Source organism: Lepidochelys olivacea, assembly GCF_965140295.1.
Source record: "Lepidochelys olivacea isolate rLepOli2 genome assembly, chromosome: 3".
Taxonomy (NCBI): domain Eukaryota; kingdom Metazoa; phylum Chordata; order Testudines; family Cheloniidae; genus Lepidochelys; species Lepidochelys olivacea.
The window spans coordinates 69,867,568-69,886,436 of NC_140413.1; the positions used below are offsets into that span (position 1 = coordinate 69,867,568).

At 41.7% G+C, this 18,869-nt stretch overlaps 1 protein-coding gene across 1 annotated transcript in view; it reads right to left on the reverse strand.

The window, feature by feature from the left end:
* Positions 1-18,869, reverse strand: part of MDN1 (midasin AAA ATPase 1) — a 163,204-nt gene that overhangs the window by 94,187 nt on the left and 50,148 nt on the right. Inside the window, exons 21-32 of the mRNA XM_084622359.1 lie at positions 17,337-17,484; positions 17,047-17,157; positions 15,840-15,991; positions 14,604-14,782; positions 14,009-14,217; positions 12,181-12,327; positions 11,468-11,609; positions 6,935-7,069; positions 6,719-6,857; positions 3,695-3,833; positions 3,456-3,586; positions 918-1,062 (exon numbers count right to left, since the gene is read on the reverse strand). Of these exons, the coding sequence (XP_084478485.1) occupies positions 918-1,062; positions 3,456-3,586; positions 3,695-3,833; positions 6,719-6,857; positions 6,935-7,069; positions 11,468-11,609; positions 12,181-12,327; positions 14,009-14,217; positions 14,604-14,782; positions 15,840-15,991; positions 17,047-17,157; positions 17,337-17,484 (1,777 nt within the window). The remainder of the gene's footprint in view (positions 1-917; positions 1,063-3,455; positions 3,587-3,694; positions 3,834-6,718; positions 6,858-6,934; positions 7,070-11,467; positions 11,610-12,180; positions 12,328-14,008; positions 14,218-14,603; positions 14,783-15,839; positions 15,992-17,046; positions 17,158-17,336; positions 17,485-18,869) is intronic.

An 18,869-nucleotide genomic window follows, 5' to 3' on the forward strand; every position in this document is an offset into this window, starting at 1 on the left:
CAAGACCAAGAGGACACACCAACTGTTCATCTGAAATACTGAAAGAGAATAGGGGAGAAAATGAGATAGATTGCAAGAATCAGAGTGAGATGGAACTTCAGAGACACAGTCTATCAAACAAGGGCTGTATAATCTCATCTGCCTCTCGGCCTTTGAAAGAAAGACCACCATAGAGGTAAAGGGTTGAATTGGAATGCCTTTCCTTAATTGCTCCTTTGCGCTGGATTATAAAGAGCAATCATCAACCAGTACATATGCAATAAAGAAGCAATTTCCCTTTAATTACTGAACCCGGGGCTTTCTGGTAGATTTGTTAGCATGCTAAAAATGACTGATTTTTTTTTTTTTTTTTAAAATGGGCACCCCCCTCTCTAGGGGTAAAAAAGCTGAAGCTTTGAGTTCAAATGTCTGTCATTCCTTAGACGGTTATTAAGTTCCTTTTAAAACAACGTAAGGGGTTACTTTAGAACTGTTGTTCTTATTTTGTGGGAAATCTTGCCCTACTGGCATTTGCCCATTTTTTGGAGACCCTAGGTGACAACTTCTAGTTGCCAGTTTTCGTCTGTTCCAGGAGCACAATCTGTCATTGCATCCCCACACCACATCATAAAGACTCCACAGCAAGAACTGGATTTGGATGTAGTTTCCTTTGCGAGTTACACTTCATTTACTTAAAATGTTCTGCATATCAAGTCTACTTATGTGATTCAGTATCCACATTTTTCTTTGTTGATATTTTGTTGAGTGCTTGTTTACATTGTCAAAATAACAGTACACGGGTGGGAGAAGAAAGACACACCTTAGTCCTCCTTTAGAGCCAGGAGACAGACTCCAATATGCAATACTGCATGCTGGGACCTATACCATGTGCATGCTGCACATTCAAGTCATAATTCCAATGGCCTCTCAGAATTTACCTCTTTTTTTCCAAAGTCACCTCCTGGGTTCATGGTTGCTAGGATGCGAAATTTCTTTCCCGCAATCAGAAGTTCTACTTCATTATCCTCATCTTCTTGACTACCTTTTTCAGCAAGCACCAGCGTCTTCTCAACTTCAAGAACACTACAAACCAGGTTTTAAAAAAACTGTGTTATAAAAATTGTTTTATTTAAATCCCATAGCTTGCACTTTAGAAGGTCACCAGTCTTTTTAAAAATACATAAACGTGAGGTAGCTTTGCTTAGCTCGATTTCTAAGGCTATGTCTACACTACACAGCTTTTAGCGACATGGCTGTGTCACTAAAGCCGTGCCGCTAGATGACAGGCAGCGTAGCTGCTGTTTGTCGCCTCTCCTGACAACAAAAAATTTCCACCCGCAACGAGCGGCATCTCCTGCCGACAACGCGCTGTTCACACTGGTGCTTCTCGCGGCAAAACTTTTGTCTTTCCGAGGGGCAGCAGAAGACAAGAGTTTTCTCGTTCAAATACCAGTGTCAACATAGCTTAAGTCACAAAGCTCAATATAATGGGTTTCAGCAAAAGTAAATGATAAATTCTGCTTATCCTTTCCAACTGACAATATTTCTGAATACACAGATGTGGAAAGCTCATCTACACCTTGATGTGAAAGTCTGTGTAAAGTGGTTGGTCAAAAGATTTACATTGTAGCATGGACCTTTCAAAAGCTCTCTCTTATAAATACAATGCCAAAAGTAACATTCACAGCTGAAGCTTGATGAAGAGCACACTGAATTAGTTTTCAAGTTTATGGAATACAAAACTGACAAGTTACAACAAATTCACTATCAGTGCAACTTAAAATATCTATTTAATATTTTTAGTTGCATACCCCACCCCCTAATGTACTCTCACTAGTGAACTGTGTGAAGGAGCTAAAAGCGTGACCCATTACTGTGCATGTTAGCAAAAGTGGTCAGGAAGATGTTGCCTGGAATCATTAACAAAACAATAAAGTTAACTGAAGAAGATTAGTTTGCAAGGTGCACATGAGCTATGAAAAATCTACTTGAAATAAAGAAACTATTGAGACATCAAAGAAAGTAATTGCTGGTCATCTCAATATATTTGGTAAGAGAAAAGACGGACTTTAAAATGAAGGGTGCTGTAATCTAACAGTAGTATATAGTGTCAGTTGTAACACCTTTACATAAAAAAATTTGGGAAGGTATTGAAAGACACCAATTTGCTAGGCACCTTTCCTGTTCTTGGACAAGGCATGTTACTTCCCATGAACGTAATGACAGACTGAGAAATGTTTTTTTTACAGGAACTGGCAGAAAATAAGGCTTTCATCTATCTTTCTATATAAGGAAAGGTTGTAGCTCTAGCTACAGGTCTCATTGTAGATTCCATTTTAATCACGTATACTTATTTTGTTTTTGTTCTATTGTGTTGTTAACTGTCCCTACATGCTATCCTTTACGGAGAACTGTGTTTTAACTATTTTACCTGGGGAAATTAACCAGCTGTTAAAACAAATGGACTCTCTTGTCCTGTCAGTCTATGCACAGAAAGGTGACTATAACATTTTGAGCACAGGTTAAGCACATGAAGGTGGTCTTCAGTCTGAAGCAGTGCCACAGAACAGGGGTTCTCAACCTTTTTCTTTCCGAGTCCGCCCCGCCCCCCAACGTGCTATGAAAACTCCGGGCCTACATGTGCCACAAAAAATGTTTTTTCCTGCATATCCAGTAAATTAAAAGCCAGGGCCAGCATTAGGAGATAGCAAGCAGGGCAACTGTCCAAGGTCCCATGCCACCGGGGCTCCGCAAAGCTAAGTTGGATTCATCCCCATACGGCAGCGTACAGGCTTCAGCTTTGGCCCCAGGCAGCGGGGCTCAGGCTTCGGCTTTCTTCCCTGGGCCAAAGTGACTCTAATGCCAGCCCTGCTCTCTGGTTTATTTTGGCAGACGTCCTGAAATCTGCTCGCAGCCCCCGGACTCCTGGTTGAAAACCACTCACGAAGAGCAAATCTCATAGTAACGCTTAGCACACAGCTACGGATATAAACAACCCAAGGACACAAATCATTGCCACAATAATCTTGAACAAATTTGGACTCCTTTGCTTTTGGATCAGGATACTTCTAAGTTCTTCTAATAAGTTCAGCTAAATCACTATTGAAGTGCAAGAGTAAATTTTCATCCTGTCCTTTTCATAGGTCTACCTTACCATCCCTTCTCCTTCTCTGTTGCCAGCAGCCTCCCCAATAGCAAGCAATTGTCTAAAATTACAGGACTAATATGGGTGCAGTCAGCGTCTTTCTGCTGGAGACCGATCAGTTCACAAACTAAGTGATCTGGTACAGCAGCTTAACAGTGAATGCGCCACTGAGTTACTTTGGATCTTTTTTATTTAAACAGGAATTGAGCAACTAAGAAAAAGGGACGCTGGCTAAGATTAACAATTAGAAGCTAGATTATCTAACTCATTTGTGTGATAAATGTAGCCTGGTGAAGGGCTGCTTAACATTACACACTTTTAGAATGCATACCTATTAAGTCTTTCCAACACAGAATCATCAGCTAATGAAATCTCATCCAGGAGAAAAAAGCCGTCCTCCTTCATTGCTAAAACAAGGGGTCCATCGTGCCATTCAAAGAGTCTAGAACTGTCAAATTCCTCCTAGGTAATGGGGAAGAAAAAGAAGAGTCAGCAGGGATTTGTCATTCTCTGCTCTCTTGACCACACTAAAGCTCAGTGATACCAGTCACCCCTTGTCATGAGACAGACCTTGTCCTTTGATCTCTGTCTGACTGGCCGTAGTCCTCCCAGGAAGTCTGATGTCTCCATATGCAAGTGGCAGTTCACAGAATGTAATTTCTGATTTGCCAAGGCTGCAAATATCTGACAAATAGTAGTTTTGCCACACCTATAACATGAACAAAGAAAACCAATGAAGTCAACTTAGAACAAAAACAGAAGGGGTCCACAACCACTTAATGGCCCACTTCAGCAACAAAGCCGTTCCAGCTGGATTTCCTCAAAGCCCTGCAGGGTAATGGCCCCACCATGCTGTTCCTCTTACTCCCACGTATTCCTTTCTCTGAAAGCTGACCCACCTTACAAAAATGAAATGAATTGCATCCACTTTTGGCACGCAAAACATTGCTGAATTGCCACTATTATTAATTAAAACATTAATAGTGAGGGACCTGCACCCTCAGATTTGATTTGGACTTTAGAAAGGTAACAAATTTCACATCTCCAAATCGCCTCTGAATGATGCATAATGCATCAGTGATTAAGGCATCATAAAATATCAGAAGGGCCATGGAGAAAAATGTTAGCCTCTCACTATAAGAAGAAAAAAAAAACTTATCAGTAAATTAAATTCTCCAAATGTATTGCCTTTTGAAGATCCATACTATAGGAGTCATGAGACATCATTGATGCTCTTATCTAGGTTTAGAGCAAGCTTATATCAGTGTAGTTTGCACCTATCCACACAGATGTTTCACTGGTTTAACATCACAATTAAACTGGTGCAACTAAGAGCATGTCTACACTTGCCATTTAAAGTGGAAAAAGACCCTTTTTTTGCACAAACTCCATGGGAATGTCTACACTTGCCAATGTCTTTTTCCAGTGAAACTCAGAAGTTTCACTGCAAAAAGAAAACCACCTCCATGAGGTCTTACCGGTGATGCTTTTGCGGTGATGTGCAAGTGAAGACATGTTCTTCCAGTTTACAGAGCTTTTAGCCTCCACAGGATATCCCACAGTGCTAGATGACCATTCTGGCCAGCAGCTCTGCTGCTCTGACGCCAGGTAAACAGACATCCACCCCTCCCCCTGTAAAGCCCTGGGAACTTTGAAATTCCCCTTCCTGTTTTCTTGGCAAGTGCTCACTTATCTGGCCAGGTGACAATGCCTGCTCCACGGAGCAACAATCCCCCGCTTGAAGCAATGCTGACCTACTGGAGCTGATCAGTGCTTGGGGAGAGGAGGCTGTGCAGGGACCCAGGATGCCCCACGATCACACCCCCGACTTCCCACAAGACCTATCACCAAATGAAGAGAGCTGCACTGCGGGATTGCTGCCCTCAGTGTGCTGCTCTCACGTTGATGGAAGTGCTGCAAATGTAAACACTCTCTGACGCCTGTGGAAGTAAGTGAATACACAAACCAGCGCTTTTCTTTCACCAGTTCACTATCACCATTTAAACTGACAGCACAAAAACTCTACAATTGTAGTCATAGCCTATGTGTTTGAACCAGGCTTAAGGCTACACAAGGCCTTACCCATCCTTCCTTCCTTTCCACCTCCAATTGTCCCAGAAAGGACTCCTAGGAAGGAAGTGGTAATTCAATCTAGATCTGTACTGGCCATACATTCAGAGGCAGTATTCAGTAAGTGGAGACTGATGGATTTTGACCTCTCTTTGTCCTTTCATGAATTGTCTCTACAGAGCTCCACTGCAGGAAACTAAATATAATCCAGGAGGTCGTCTGAGGAGAATGCCAAAATTGAAGCAACACTGCCCACCCACACAGAGGACTACACCTAGCCCCATTAACAGATTAACATTTTGTGAATGAAGTAATTGAATTTCAAGCAGCAGCTTAAATACCAAGACAATAAACCTTTGACAAGCAGCCAATGTACCCATTCCTAGTGTAGAACAAGTTCTCCTTACAGGCTTGAACACAAGCAATCATCCATTTTGAAAGACTAAGAAATGAAAGTCAAATATCAGGGGGTAACAGTGTTAGTCTGTATCCACAAAAAAATAAACAAGGAGTCCAGTGGCTGTTAGTCTTTAAGGTGCCACCGGACTCCTAAGAAATGAAAGGTCTTGACTGTTAAATTGAAATACTTACATAAGATTTATTCTTTTCCAAGTAGCATCCAAGTTCCCTTTTAGCATCTAATTACTTGAGTCTCTTCTTTCCCAACTTCAGCCTCTTCTTACTCTCTAAGGCTATGACTACACTACGAGGCTTTTAGGGACAAAAATCTTCCACACCCCATGAGCAGCAGCAGCTTTGTCGGAAAGAGAGCACTCCTGCTGACAAAGCACTGTTCACACCGGCGCTTTTCATCGGTAAAACCTTTGTCGTTCAGGGGGGTGCTTTTTTAACGCCCCTGAACGACAAAAGATTGGTCGACGACGTGTCAGTGTAGACAAAGACTAACAGAATTACCTAATACTAAATTTATAACCAGCATGAGAGATCTGCTTCCATGACCTCTTTTTTGCAGAAAGGAAAAAAATAAAAAGGATGGGCTGGGCCTTATGCAGTCAGATCCTGGAACATATGTAAATGTATTCACCACTATCCACCAGATTTATTACTAACTTTTCCAGGTTTCAAGAGAATGGTATGTAATTCTTATACTGAGATTCTAACAGACAGTTCATGAACGAAACTCAACCCCCCTCCTCTCCAGTTCAGTTTCAATACATCCCTAACAGGTTTATATAACACTGTTGTACAAATTAGATAAAATAAAGCAAAACCACAAGAGATACTTTTAATGTAGTTTGCTAAAACAGGTGCACTCCAACACAGCACTCTAAAAAGTTAACTCTGTATTACAGCAGCTACAAACCTGACTTGACATTTGAGACAGTTTTAGATTCACAAAGGCTGTGAAACAGCAAGGCATTTAAGCAAGGCTCCTCTTTAAGGATAAGTAGTTTTACTAACTTCAGTGAGGTCACTCATGTTTAAATGTCGGTATGCAGTTAAGGACCTTGCTGAACAGGGCTAAACAGAACAATTCATTACTGTAATAGAAAAACAAGTTACCCAGTGTCTCCCACCAGCAGTACTGGTTCGCCAAACTCCAGGGCTCGTCCTACCAGAACTGCAAGCCTCCTCATCCCTTGAGTCCAGACAACATGACTAAACTCACTGTCCATCACCGACATCTGCGTAGATGATTTAACTGCCCAACAAAGAACAAGCTGATTAGCTTTAATCACACGCATCAGGTTTTTGATTTAGTCCTTTTTGCAAACTCACCCAATAACTTTCTAACGCTTTCCTCTGAGAAGAGAGAGTGAGGATACAATTTCTTCTTAAAATGCTTTTCAAGGACACTTTGAATAACATCAACCTCCTCCTGCTTCCTGACTCTGCCTGCCAGAAGCATGAAACCTGTAAATAAGGCAAGAGAAATCAGAGTGTTTGCTTTGATTCTTAAAGTGGAATGTGTGACATATGAGCAGTACAATCCAGACCAATGAATAGCTGTGACCCCTGCCCTGTAACCTGGGATGCCCTTTATAATGCCTTGCCGCTGTTGCCTCCAGCCTGGACGGCTCACAGACAGCCTCCAGCATATAAGTCACTCCCAACAAAGATTTTAGGGTCCCACTGAATCTTTCCACCAAACCATTTGTTTCTGGGTGATATGAGGTAGCTTTTAGTTGTGTCACTCCACAACTTCCATAGCTCACTGAATAGCTGAGACATAAAATTTGACCCAAGGTCAGATAAAAATCTCTTTAGGGAAATGCACTCTGCTAAAGATAGTGAAAATGGCTCTTGCCACAGATTCTGCCTCAGTCTTAGTCAGAGCTAATCCACTACCACCAAGATACATTTCTTTCCCCTTTGGGTAGGACCCACGATGTCCATTGTTACCCTCAAAAATGCCTCTTATATTACAAGCAAGGGGCATAGAGGAACTTTCTCAGGTACTTTTGACTTAATTCACAAAACCTGCAATAATTCCTCACATCACTCTGTATTCCTGGCCTGTATTATTTTTTCTTTAACCTGTCATCGGTTCTCTGTGCCCCCAAGTGACCAGCAAAAGGACAATCATATCCTAGCACATAGCATGGTGCTATGTGGGCACAACCAACTGCTTACAGGGTTGCCCAGAGCTTTGGTTTTTACCCATAGGAGCCTCCCTATACAATCTCCCATCTTCTTCAAAAAACCTCTCCCCATTTTTCTTTCCTGGGGCACCCTCTGACGCTCTCTAGAGTGGGATCTATCCCTTATTCAACTGCAAAATGCTAGCAGCTGATATCTGGGACCACTTCTTCAGTCACAGGGGTTATCTCCGCCCCAGCTGGCCCTGACGGCATGCTGTTTTTCTCTGCCATGCAGGCGCCAGCCTCAGCCCCTCCCACACCTGGAAACAGTTTCCTTCTGCTGCAGAAGAGTTAGAGAAGGAATTCTCAATCTGGGGGTCATGACCCCTCGGGGATCTCATGGTGGTTACGGGGGGTCAGAAGCTGTAAAATCCCTCCCCCAGTTTTTAATTCATAAGGAGGGTCACACTCAGAGGCTTGCTGAGTGAAAGGGGTCACTAATACAGAAATTTTGAAAACCACCGAGTTAGAGAGACCTCCCCCCAGCAGTTTCTGGGACGTTACCACTCCCCTCTAGGATCCAACACAATACTCCCTTTGACATCTTTCTGTTACCAAATTAATAGCCTTAATCATATGCAAAATAGCATTCCCAACAAGTATTTCAATGGGGATACTACCCAGCACAACTATTGCACTTTCTAAACCTTCCCATTCCACCTAGCCCATGCACCTTGGCTAAAAGCACAGGAATTATATGTCCTCCCACTACTAGAAGCTCCACTTTCTCATCAGGTAACATTTCAGTCTGTTGGACCTTGCGTCCCTTGACCAGAGAGATCTGGGCTCCAGTGTCTCCCCCGCTTCCCACCCCGGGTACTCCTTGCTATTTACTCTGGCAACCTTAACAACTTCCACATCGACCCCCTCAAGGTCAGTCCTCACAAAACTCATCAGGTGAGTTTAAAATAGATTGGATGGGGCTTAGTTTCTTTTAGCTTGGGACATTGATTTCTCAGGTGCTCAGTAGAGTTACACTAGAAACATCTTCTTGGACTCTCCTCCTTCTCAGGAGGTTTGTGATGCAAATTTCCAGGAGGGGAACAATTTGGGGGCAGGGGGCAGACTGCCTGGGCTCCCAAATACCCTCCTTTTTTCTGAGGCGTAAAACAGGATCACCCTTTACACTGGCTTTGCATCCCTCCTTCTCTGGACTGCTCTCATTGGACATCTGGGTTTGCACAAAGGAATGAGCCACGGTGGCCACTTCTTGCAAATTTTAAAGATTTATCCCATAAACTATTCCAAATCTCATCAGTGCATATACTGAGGAAATGTTCTTGAGCAAAGAGATCAAGCAATTGGCTAAAATCCTTATGCCCCGCCCCCCTTCCCTTTCCCCATTTTCTTATTAGGTCACACATCTTATAGGCATATTCGCTATGACTTGTACCATCACTTTTCTTGAGATTTCTAAATTTCAACCTATTCACTCCAGGAATAATTTGAAACATTTGAAAAGCAGCTTTTTAAAATTCAGACTATCTCAAGGCTACCTCAATAAGCATTTCATTAAATACATTCAAAGCTTTGCAATCAGTGTGGGTACTTTTTTGTCCTCAGGAATATTATGAACCTCAGATAGCCTTTCAAAAGTGGTAGATATTCTTCAGTGAAGTCTGTTGCCTTGTATGCATGGAGGATAGGTCCATCAATGGCCTAGCCTCTGTTTGCCCAAAGTTGGAATGAGCAACAGGGGATGGATCACTTGATGATTGCCTGTTCTGTCAATTCCCTCTGCGGCACCAGGCATTGAACACTGTTGGAAGACAGGATACTGGGCTAGATGGACCTTTGGTCTGACCTAGTATGGCTGCTCTTACGTTCTTATGCAGGACACAATTTGTTACAGCTGAGAGCTCCTTGAAGGGAGCAAAAGATTGGTGACACTGGGATCTGTCCATGTTTTGCCATAATGCCAAGATTATATTTCCTCTCCTTCTCTAGGGCCTTTTTCTCTTTCAGCTCCCTGGGTCATCTATGGATAGCTTTTCTCTCTCTTCTTTTTCCTTCTGAGCTTCCAGGGCTTGTTGGAGGGCAGCTATTTCTTTTTCCTTCAGCTCCATGGCTCACCAGTGGGCAGCTTCGTGCTGCTGCTCTTCCGCTTGCCTGTCTTTGGCTCTTCACTCTCCTTGCCACCTTTGGTGCTCACATTCTTTATCTCTTTCTTCTTTCTCCAACCTGGCCAGTTCTAGCTTTTCAGTTGTTTCGCTGGTGTTCATACTTATGCTTTACTGTTTATATTTCCCTTACCAGAAATAAGCAAACAGAAAACAACAAACTGTAACCTCTCTTTGATTGTTTCCAGCCACCATACTTAAGACTCCCTTAAAATTGCTAGACCGGTGCTTAAAATTGCTAGAGGCAGTGTAAGCCTCATTTAAACTAAAAAAGCTGTGCATAAACCCTAGTTCGCTGCACCACTGTGACATGTCAGGATACAATCCAGACTAATGAGCAGCTGTGTCACCCCTGCCCAGTAACCTGGGGTGACCTTTACAATGCCTTGCTGCTGTAGTCTCCGGCCTGGACTGCTCACAGCCTCCAGCATATAAATCACTCCCAACTATGTCTGTGTATGTGCTGCAGGCAGCCAGCCAGCCAGCAGCACCCTGGCTCTTACCAGCCTGGGTTATGCTACAGGGTGACCCCAACACACTCCCGGATTTCTACCCAGAAATGTATGTCCTCTACATACTGCATGTATGCCTTCTCATGGACAGTACCAATATACTGAGTCCATTATTCCTTTAAGGTAATAATATGGTCACAACTTGTTACCCCAAACAGTTATCCAGGCACTTAAACTTGAACACACTGGATTAGATAAAACAATAAAATGAGTTTATTAACTACAAAGAGAGAGAATTTAAGTGAGTACAAGTAACGGGGCATAAAAGTCAGAAATGGTTACAAGAAAAATAAAGATAAAACACTTACCGGTACCTAATTTAACAAACTACATTAGATTCAAAGCAGTTTTCTCACACATGCTTTCAGCAGTGTTACTGACCCAAACTCAGTCAGTCCAGACCCTTCCCCCAAAGTCCAATGGCTACTTCCTTTGTCTCTTCAGGTGCAGTGGATGCAATAGACAGGGAGAGAGAGAGAGGGGTGTTTGTCCCTCCTTTTTATATTATCGGTCCCCCTCTTGAAAAACATTTGCAGCTGAGACCCAGGGGACAAAGAATCTATGTAGAAGGCTATTCCCTGCTGGGTTTTTTTCCACCTGTTTGAACTTCCTTTGTTTTGTCTGCCTACGTGAGGATTCTGTTTACTGCTTAAATGCAAATTAAGTCAGGTGCACACTCCTTCCTTTGTTAAGGACAGACCTGATTTCTGCCTGGGCAGGGCTGTGGGGTTTGGAATATGTGTTCATAACATCAAAAAGTAGAATCTTATAATGACACATACAATGTTTCCACACATTTTGCCAGGACAATACTGACCAGAAAATTCTGAGTTTTCAAATGACATCTTACAAGGCATACTTTGTACAGAGATTATTACAATAGTGTGCAGGGTGTGAATACAGGAGTGTATTCCATCACAGATTATTACTGCTCAGTAACAAGGGACAAAGGTTTGTATTTGAAAAGTGGGGTTAAAAATGTTTACATTAGTTCTTTAAAAAAATGAAGTATCATGAAGAACAGGAGCAAAGACCCACCATCGTTTGCTAAATGCTGAAGCCAGTCATAATCCTTCTCTGTCTGTTCTGCCAATCTGTATCTTTCAGCCCAACGAAACAGATCTCGAAGAGTAATGAAACCATGCTTCCCAGCAAACACTGTTGAACCTCTGCGATAAGACTACCAAGTGAGCAAAGAGGACGGTTAAAATTTAATATGTATTCCTCATTCAAACAAACGTCAGTGAAATGAAAACGTAATAAATTCGTAATCCCAGCCTAAGACTTCCTCTCATTTAATAACTGGAATATAGTTTTCACTTTCTTGCAATACAGTAAAAAGGTCTAAGCACATTCAATTCTAGAAGGAAGAAAGGACAGAAGGAAGAAAGAGGTACCTCCAGGTTTTATTACTGCATTTGTTTTTAAAGAAAACACATATTTTGGTAAGTAGCCAGAGCTAAATGGTTGTTCACAACAATCTATTTCAGCACCTAGGATCTAGAAAAATGTGGGAGCACAATATTTTTTAAAGTATTTAAACAAAAATCCAAAAATGAGGCACTGGTAGCTACTGGACTTGGTTTTGCTTTTAAACAAAAACTCAAACTGAAAGGGTTCACTTAAGCCAGCAAACTTGGTTATTTTAAATTAGAGACTTCTCCGTTGTTAAGTCATACAATATTTTTTTTAAAGGCCTTAGTTTTACTTCTATATTAAAAGGGGGAAGAAAAAAAAAAAGACACCAATACCTGCAGATTCAGCATGATTTTGACGAGTTTACTGCAGTAAGAAGGTGGCAGACTGCATCGCTTGTGAAGGATTGTTTCTAGCTCAGCACTTGGCAGCTCATCAAAATGCAGCTCCACAAAACGATTCCTGAAGGCTCTGGACAACACCTAAAATGTACGTTTGGGAATAGTACTTCTGAACTTTGCTTTTTCCCTTTAATCCTTGTAAACTATATCCTGCACATACAGTCAAAGGAAGCTGAGCTACCCTGAAGGTTTAGTGATTAAAATCCAATGGGACAAGGAATAGATAGGATCGTGCTTAAAACTTACAAAATGGACATTAAAGATGCAAAAGGTCTATTCTCCAGCAGTCTGAGACAACCAAATAATCAGTCAGGGCAAATTACATTTAATTACTTAGGCTCTGATTCAGCAAAGTGCTTAAAAGTGTGCTTAACATCTCTGCTGAACTGGAGCTTTAGCGTCCACCAGAGAAGCTACTGACCTGCCCTTAAAAATTCTTGGTGTGTTCTCTGACTGGCAAGTCTGAATAAAGGCTTAAACTGAACACTGCTCTCCAACTTCACTTCTCTTGTAAAGGCCACCAAATAGCAGAAGAATTAGATTATTTGCCTACCCACTCTGCTTCTTTGCCAAATTCTTCTCTGGCACCTCACAGCCAGTTGCATCCAATACTGAACTTCATAAAAAGTGCATGTGTGTGCTGTTCATGAAATGCAGTAGTTCTTAAGCTTCATTTACAAGGAAGAGAAAGGAAGCCAGTTTTCTCATATTCATCCACTAGTGTTATGTGCTAGTCAGTCAAGACACACAGAATTTTTAAGTGTAGATCATATCAGCATTTGGTCACTGCAACAGACATGCTAGATTAATTTTGAAATTAAAAACTATTGGAACTACTATATATTCTTGTTGAGGAAACTTCAAAACTCAGAAAGGTTCCTTCTACCTAGGCTGGCAACCTAGATCTCTTTCTTGAACAGGGGTTCTCCAACTGGGTGGGAGAGCATTCACCTGGGGGGTGCAGAATATATTAGGGCGGGAGTGCGTGAGAAATGTTAGGGAAAAAAAAAAATACTTTCTGCGCACTTTCAGAGCTGGGTGGCCGGAGAGATGTGGCTGCTGGCTGTGCACCCAGGGGAGGTGGGGAGCTTACTATTACAGACACAAAGAAGGGGGCCCGCGATAAAATAAGTTTGAGAACCACTGCTCTAGAATACATATCTGTTTTATTTACACACGGGCTTTTCTATGGCATTCACAGCCCTAGCATTTGAGCACCTTATAAACATTAATGTATCTTCACAACATTTTACAGATGGCAACTTAGGCATTGAGAGACTAAGGGTATGTCTACACTGCAACTGGAAAGTGAGATTCCCAGTGCAGGTAGACAGACAGACTCATACCAGCTCAACTTGAGCTAGCTGCCCCAGCTTGGACCCAGGGGGTCAGGAGGGCTTGGATTCTGGTGGCTACCTCAACCCACTGCCCATGCTGCAATGTCCACACTATGATTTTTAACATACTAGTTCAAGCTGAGCTAGTGCGCATCTGTCTATGGGTCCCGGGAATCACCTCCCAAGTTGCAGTGTAGATATAGCCTAAGTGACTTGCCCAAGCTCACATAGGCAGGCAGTCCAGTGCCTTGGCTAGAAGACCATCTTCCCTTCTGCTACTCCTTTACACTTTCATATTATCATGTTATCTGATATGTGTGAGAAAGTTTCTGTGCCACAGGTCTCTGCACCCCTGAAAGAATAATATGGTGAAGCTTTCTTCCTAATGTAAGAATAACCGAAAGCAAGAGGAGAGATCGACAAACCTTCCTGCCGCCATACAGTCCTGGTGGATTCTGTGTAGCAAACAGCATAAATCGAGGGTGTGCCCTGACAACTTCTTGTGTCTCTGTTATGAACAGCTCTCTGTTATCATCCAGCAGTCTGTTGAGTGCCTCCAGAACATCTGTAGGAGCCAAATTCAGTTCATCGAGGATAATCCAGTAGCCCTTTCTCATAGCATCAATAAGGACACCTGTGTTGGAATACAAAAGGTTCTGGTTAAAACTTTAAGGTAATCTGCATGAAAATATACAAAAAACCCAGCAAACACAAGTAATCCTTGCAGCCAGTTTTACTTCAGAATAAAATAAGTTAACCCACAGCAAGATGTGCAACAGCACTGAAGCTGTTAAACCCTTTAGCTCTCCCCTCTGTCAGTGCAATGGACCAAAGAACAAGAGATGGAAGAACGCCTAAAGGAACCCCTTTAACACAATAACCAGAGACCTGCACAACTGAACTAACTGCATGAAAGCTCATATTTGCATTGACACAACCGTGACCAGAGCTTTTTTCATCTCTGCGTAATATGTAAAATGGAAGGGAATTAGAGGTAAATGTGATAAGCGATAACCTTACCTTCCTTAAACATCAGCTTCCCAGAAGTGTCTGATGTATAACAGCCAATGTACTCCTGGATGTCAGTATGTTCGTGATTGTTAATCCGCACACAGTGGTTCCCACTAGCTGCAGCCAACCAGCGAATTAAACTAGTTTTACCAACTGATGTCTCTCCTTGAATCAGCACTGGATGAGTCCTTCAGGGATTAGCAAAGACAATATTTTAGAAGCAGTATTTTAGGTTGACAGTAAAATATCCTGTGTGTATATGAAAAGGAAGTAATGCATCTGTACTGTTTGCAATTTATCAGAGCCTTGTGTAACAGATTATCAAGAGACTACAATTTAGCCTCTCAAGGTCTCATTTATGTTCCTCACCCAAGTCACAGAGCCAGTCAGTGTCAAAGCCAGGACATAATCTCAAATACCTTTATTCCCATATGCTAACTACTATACCATGCTGCCTCCGTCATCACTTGTGAAATCAGAGGCTGGTCGATATCAGCACAAACTATTTTTATACCAAGCTTTATAGGGCTTAAGTGGGACTGTACATGACAAAATTTAGGCTGTTTAAGGACAATGAAAGAAAAGCTGGTTTCATATCCTCTCAAGCATGCAGATAACTGGACTACAGTAGAACCTCAGAGTTATGAACACCGTTTGTAAAACTGAACAAAACGTTATGGGGGTTATTTCAAAAGTTTACAACTGAACATTGACTTAATACAGATTTGAAACTTTACTATGCAGAAGAAAAATGCCGCTTTCCCTCTATTTTTTAGTAGTTTACATTTAACACAGTACTGTACTGTATTTGCTTTTTTTTGGTCTCTGCTGCTGCCTGATTGCGTACTTCTGGTTCCAAATGAGGTGTGTAGTTGACCGGTCAGTTCGTAACTCTGGTGTTTGTAACTTTGAGGTTCTACTGTACTTATGCTCTTGTCTTAGAATACTAAGAACAAGTGACGTGCACACGCCCCCCACAACTGCTAGCTACTGGTCAAAGGTCATTCTTGTAGCTCGGCATGCAATTCCTACAGTAGGCTTTCTGCAGGTCAGTCATGAAGGAGAATTATTCCTCTCAGAAGAAGCGTCTCATCATTTTTTAATGTTAACGCATATTTTAATCTATTAAGATTTAAGGGGCAACATTAAGTATAGAAATATAATAGAGGTAGGTAACCTCAATTACAGAATTGTATGTTATCTTTTTAATTTTGTATTCTGACACAAAAATTTAAACAAACATACCCTGCAGACACAACTCTGACAATGTCTTTCAGATTAAGTTTAACAGAAGAAGTTAGTACATAAGTCTCATCTATCACAGGTTCCTTATCCCCCACTGAAATCCAGTAACCTTCTATTTGTACAGCTCTCCCTCCTTGGGGCTCTGGTAGTGGCTGAAAAACAGGATAGAAATAACAGATTATACAAATGTGTTTCATATTGTTTTCTAACAGCAGCAGCTATTTTTGCACTACTATAGCATCATCCATAAAAAGCAATTTACAGACATTAGCTTAATCCTCAGCACTCCTGTGAGGTATGTATTATCCCCATTTTACAGATTTGAATCCAAGGAAGAGAAGGTGACTCGTCTAAAGTCAAGAATCTGTGCAGAGCTGTGAACAGAACCCCAGGTCCTCTGACTCCCAGTTCTGGACTTTAATGTGACATGCTATTCTGAAAAGTGACTTGTAGGAATTTCTTGAACTGAGGGGGTTACTTATTTTTATTTCATCGTTACTGGAGAGTTGTTAATTTCTAGCATCAAAACATCTCTCTAAGGAATTTAATCCCTGTATACGAACTTTCAAAATAGCTCTTCATTCACCACTTTCTTCAGAAAGTCTAAATTGAAGTCACTATGTAGTGTTGCAATAGGGCCTACTCTGGCAAGCAATGAAGCCCACAAAGTCAAGAAAGAACTATTAATGTTTTAAATGACAATATTTTGTATTTCAGCCCTGCAAGTTCACTCTGTGCTCCAAGAATCAACCTGGATTCTCCCTCTTCAAGATGAAGCTCAGATTTTTGCTTCATTAGAGCACAAGCCTTTTCCATACCAATGTGTATTGCCCCTTATGTTAAAACAAAAGAAAACAAAAAAAAAACCCAGCAAGTTCCTCCCCAACCTCTACTTCAGAATTAGAGTCATCACTATTAAAGTTGGTCTGGTCATTCTCTGAAATTTGGCAAGATTCAGTCATATGCAAGTTCTCCACATCCTTTCAATGTTTTCAGATGAAAGAATAAGTCAGCTAAGAAAATACCATGCTTAAACCATATAGTTCAAGTTAAATGAAATAACATTTTATCAGAAACGACCAATAGGATAAAGTTTAAATGTTTGAGAACTTTTAAAATTACTAAAGCATGATCAACAAGGGAAAATGTATTTAAAAACAATCTTCCTGATAACATTAAACATGCCAAAATATTCAGAAGTTCCTACCTGCTTAAGGAGGCTTTTGATGTTGCCAGAGACAATATGCTGGCAAATTAGCTTCTGAACTATCGGGTGAGAAACTCTGTCAAGCTGTGTCAGGAAGCCCAAGCAAAAGCCCTACAAAAATAAAGTTATTTTCTATTGTGAAGTGAAAATTTCTTTAAGCTTTATTTTTTAAGGCATTTGTTTGATATCTGATGCCCCTAGAAAATATGATTTTCCTTGTATTCCTTTACCCAAGTAGATTGTGTATTGAACACACACTTAGGAACAAAATCACACAGAAAGATCATTACCTCATACAGTGAGCGCTGTATGTTTTTACATGGATTAGATGCTGCAAATCTCAAAGCCCTGCAAAGTGTACGAAGGCTGTAGTGAGGTCTATGGCCAGTCCCATCCACCAATTTTGCTTCTGTCTCTTTTCTCACAGATAAATAGAAGCTACAAAATAAAGAGTTAAACCAGTTACTTATTTGTATTCAGGCCAGCGGACAACAATTCCGAGCCCCAGGGCAGAACAGTCAATGGTCTGCCGAGAAAGTGATGGCTGAGGTTTATGACACTACTTTTTATCCTATTGATAACACATTAGGACTCAATATGCGTAAATTGTGGCATTGCTTGATCTAGTTAACTTTTTTTTCCCCAGTTACAGCACCAGTATTAAACAAATTGTGAGCCTAAATATAAGCTATAGAATTTGTTATTTTGAATGATAAAGTTAAATTAAATAAATACATTATGAAATTAATTAATATATAAAACATTTAAAGAAGCACAAAGTAAGAAAACACCTGAAGTATCAAGTAGGCTAATTAAACACCTAATCGTGATTCATGTGCAATCTAAAGACCAGGAAAGAAACTGATATACAAGATGTAACTGAATATGACTAACAAAGTTAAAATGTACAATACTTGTGCTGCTGATGCTGTGGGACATCAGCACCCAGAGCAATGAGGAGACAGCAGACATTGTGCGCCACATCAACCAGGAGATCTCCAAGGAGAGGGAAAACCTGCACCTCGTTCCCTGGTTGAGCGGTGGAGGTGGCCCCTCATCCTGTGCTCGAGACAGCAGCTAGCTCGTCAGCCAGTGCTAGCAGCAGCAGAAGGGGGAGGGTGGGCGCTAATCCCAGCTGCCTCTCGGCAAACAGAGGGGCTCCATTGGGTGGCTGAACTTGCTGGCTTGTGTCTGGTGAGGAGCTGCAGCCCCGGGGGAGGAAATCTGGTAGCACAGAAGGAGCTTGTTCCTCTTTAAAGTATCCCTGTCCTCAGACCCGCAGCCGTAGAGACAGCATGGCAGGCACAGCAGCCAGAGGAGGCAGCAAGCTCCGCAGTTCCCAAGCTGCTGTTGCTGAAGCTCTGCCAGACTAGCTGGGTGCGGCAGTGCTCTGGCAAACTGTTACTGTCACAACGAGGGATGGCGCTCTGTACAGCACAGCAGGATTTCTATCTTAATTTTTATTAAAAAGTACGTATCTATCCCATCCGCCTGGGCCCTTTTAAATCACCAGACCCCTGGCGATCCCTTTCCTTGCCCTGACCCCGGCCCCCGTTGGCAGGCCAGTTTGTGTTTCATCGTTACTGAAGAGTTGATAATCTCTAGCATCAAAACATCTCTCTAAGGGATTTAATCCCTGTATAGGAATATTCAAAATAGCCTCTTCATTCACCACTTTCCTTGGAAGGTCTAAATTGAAGTCAGCACGCAGTGTTGCAATAGGGCCTACTCTGGCAGGCAATGAAGCCCAAAAAGTCAAGAAAGAACTATTAATGTTTTAAATGACAATATTTTGTATTTCAGGGAGATAACCTGGTTTGCCA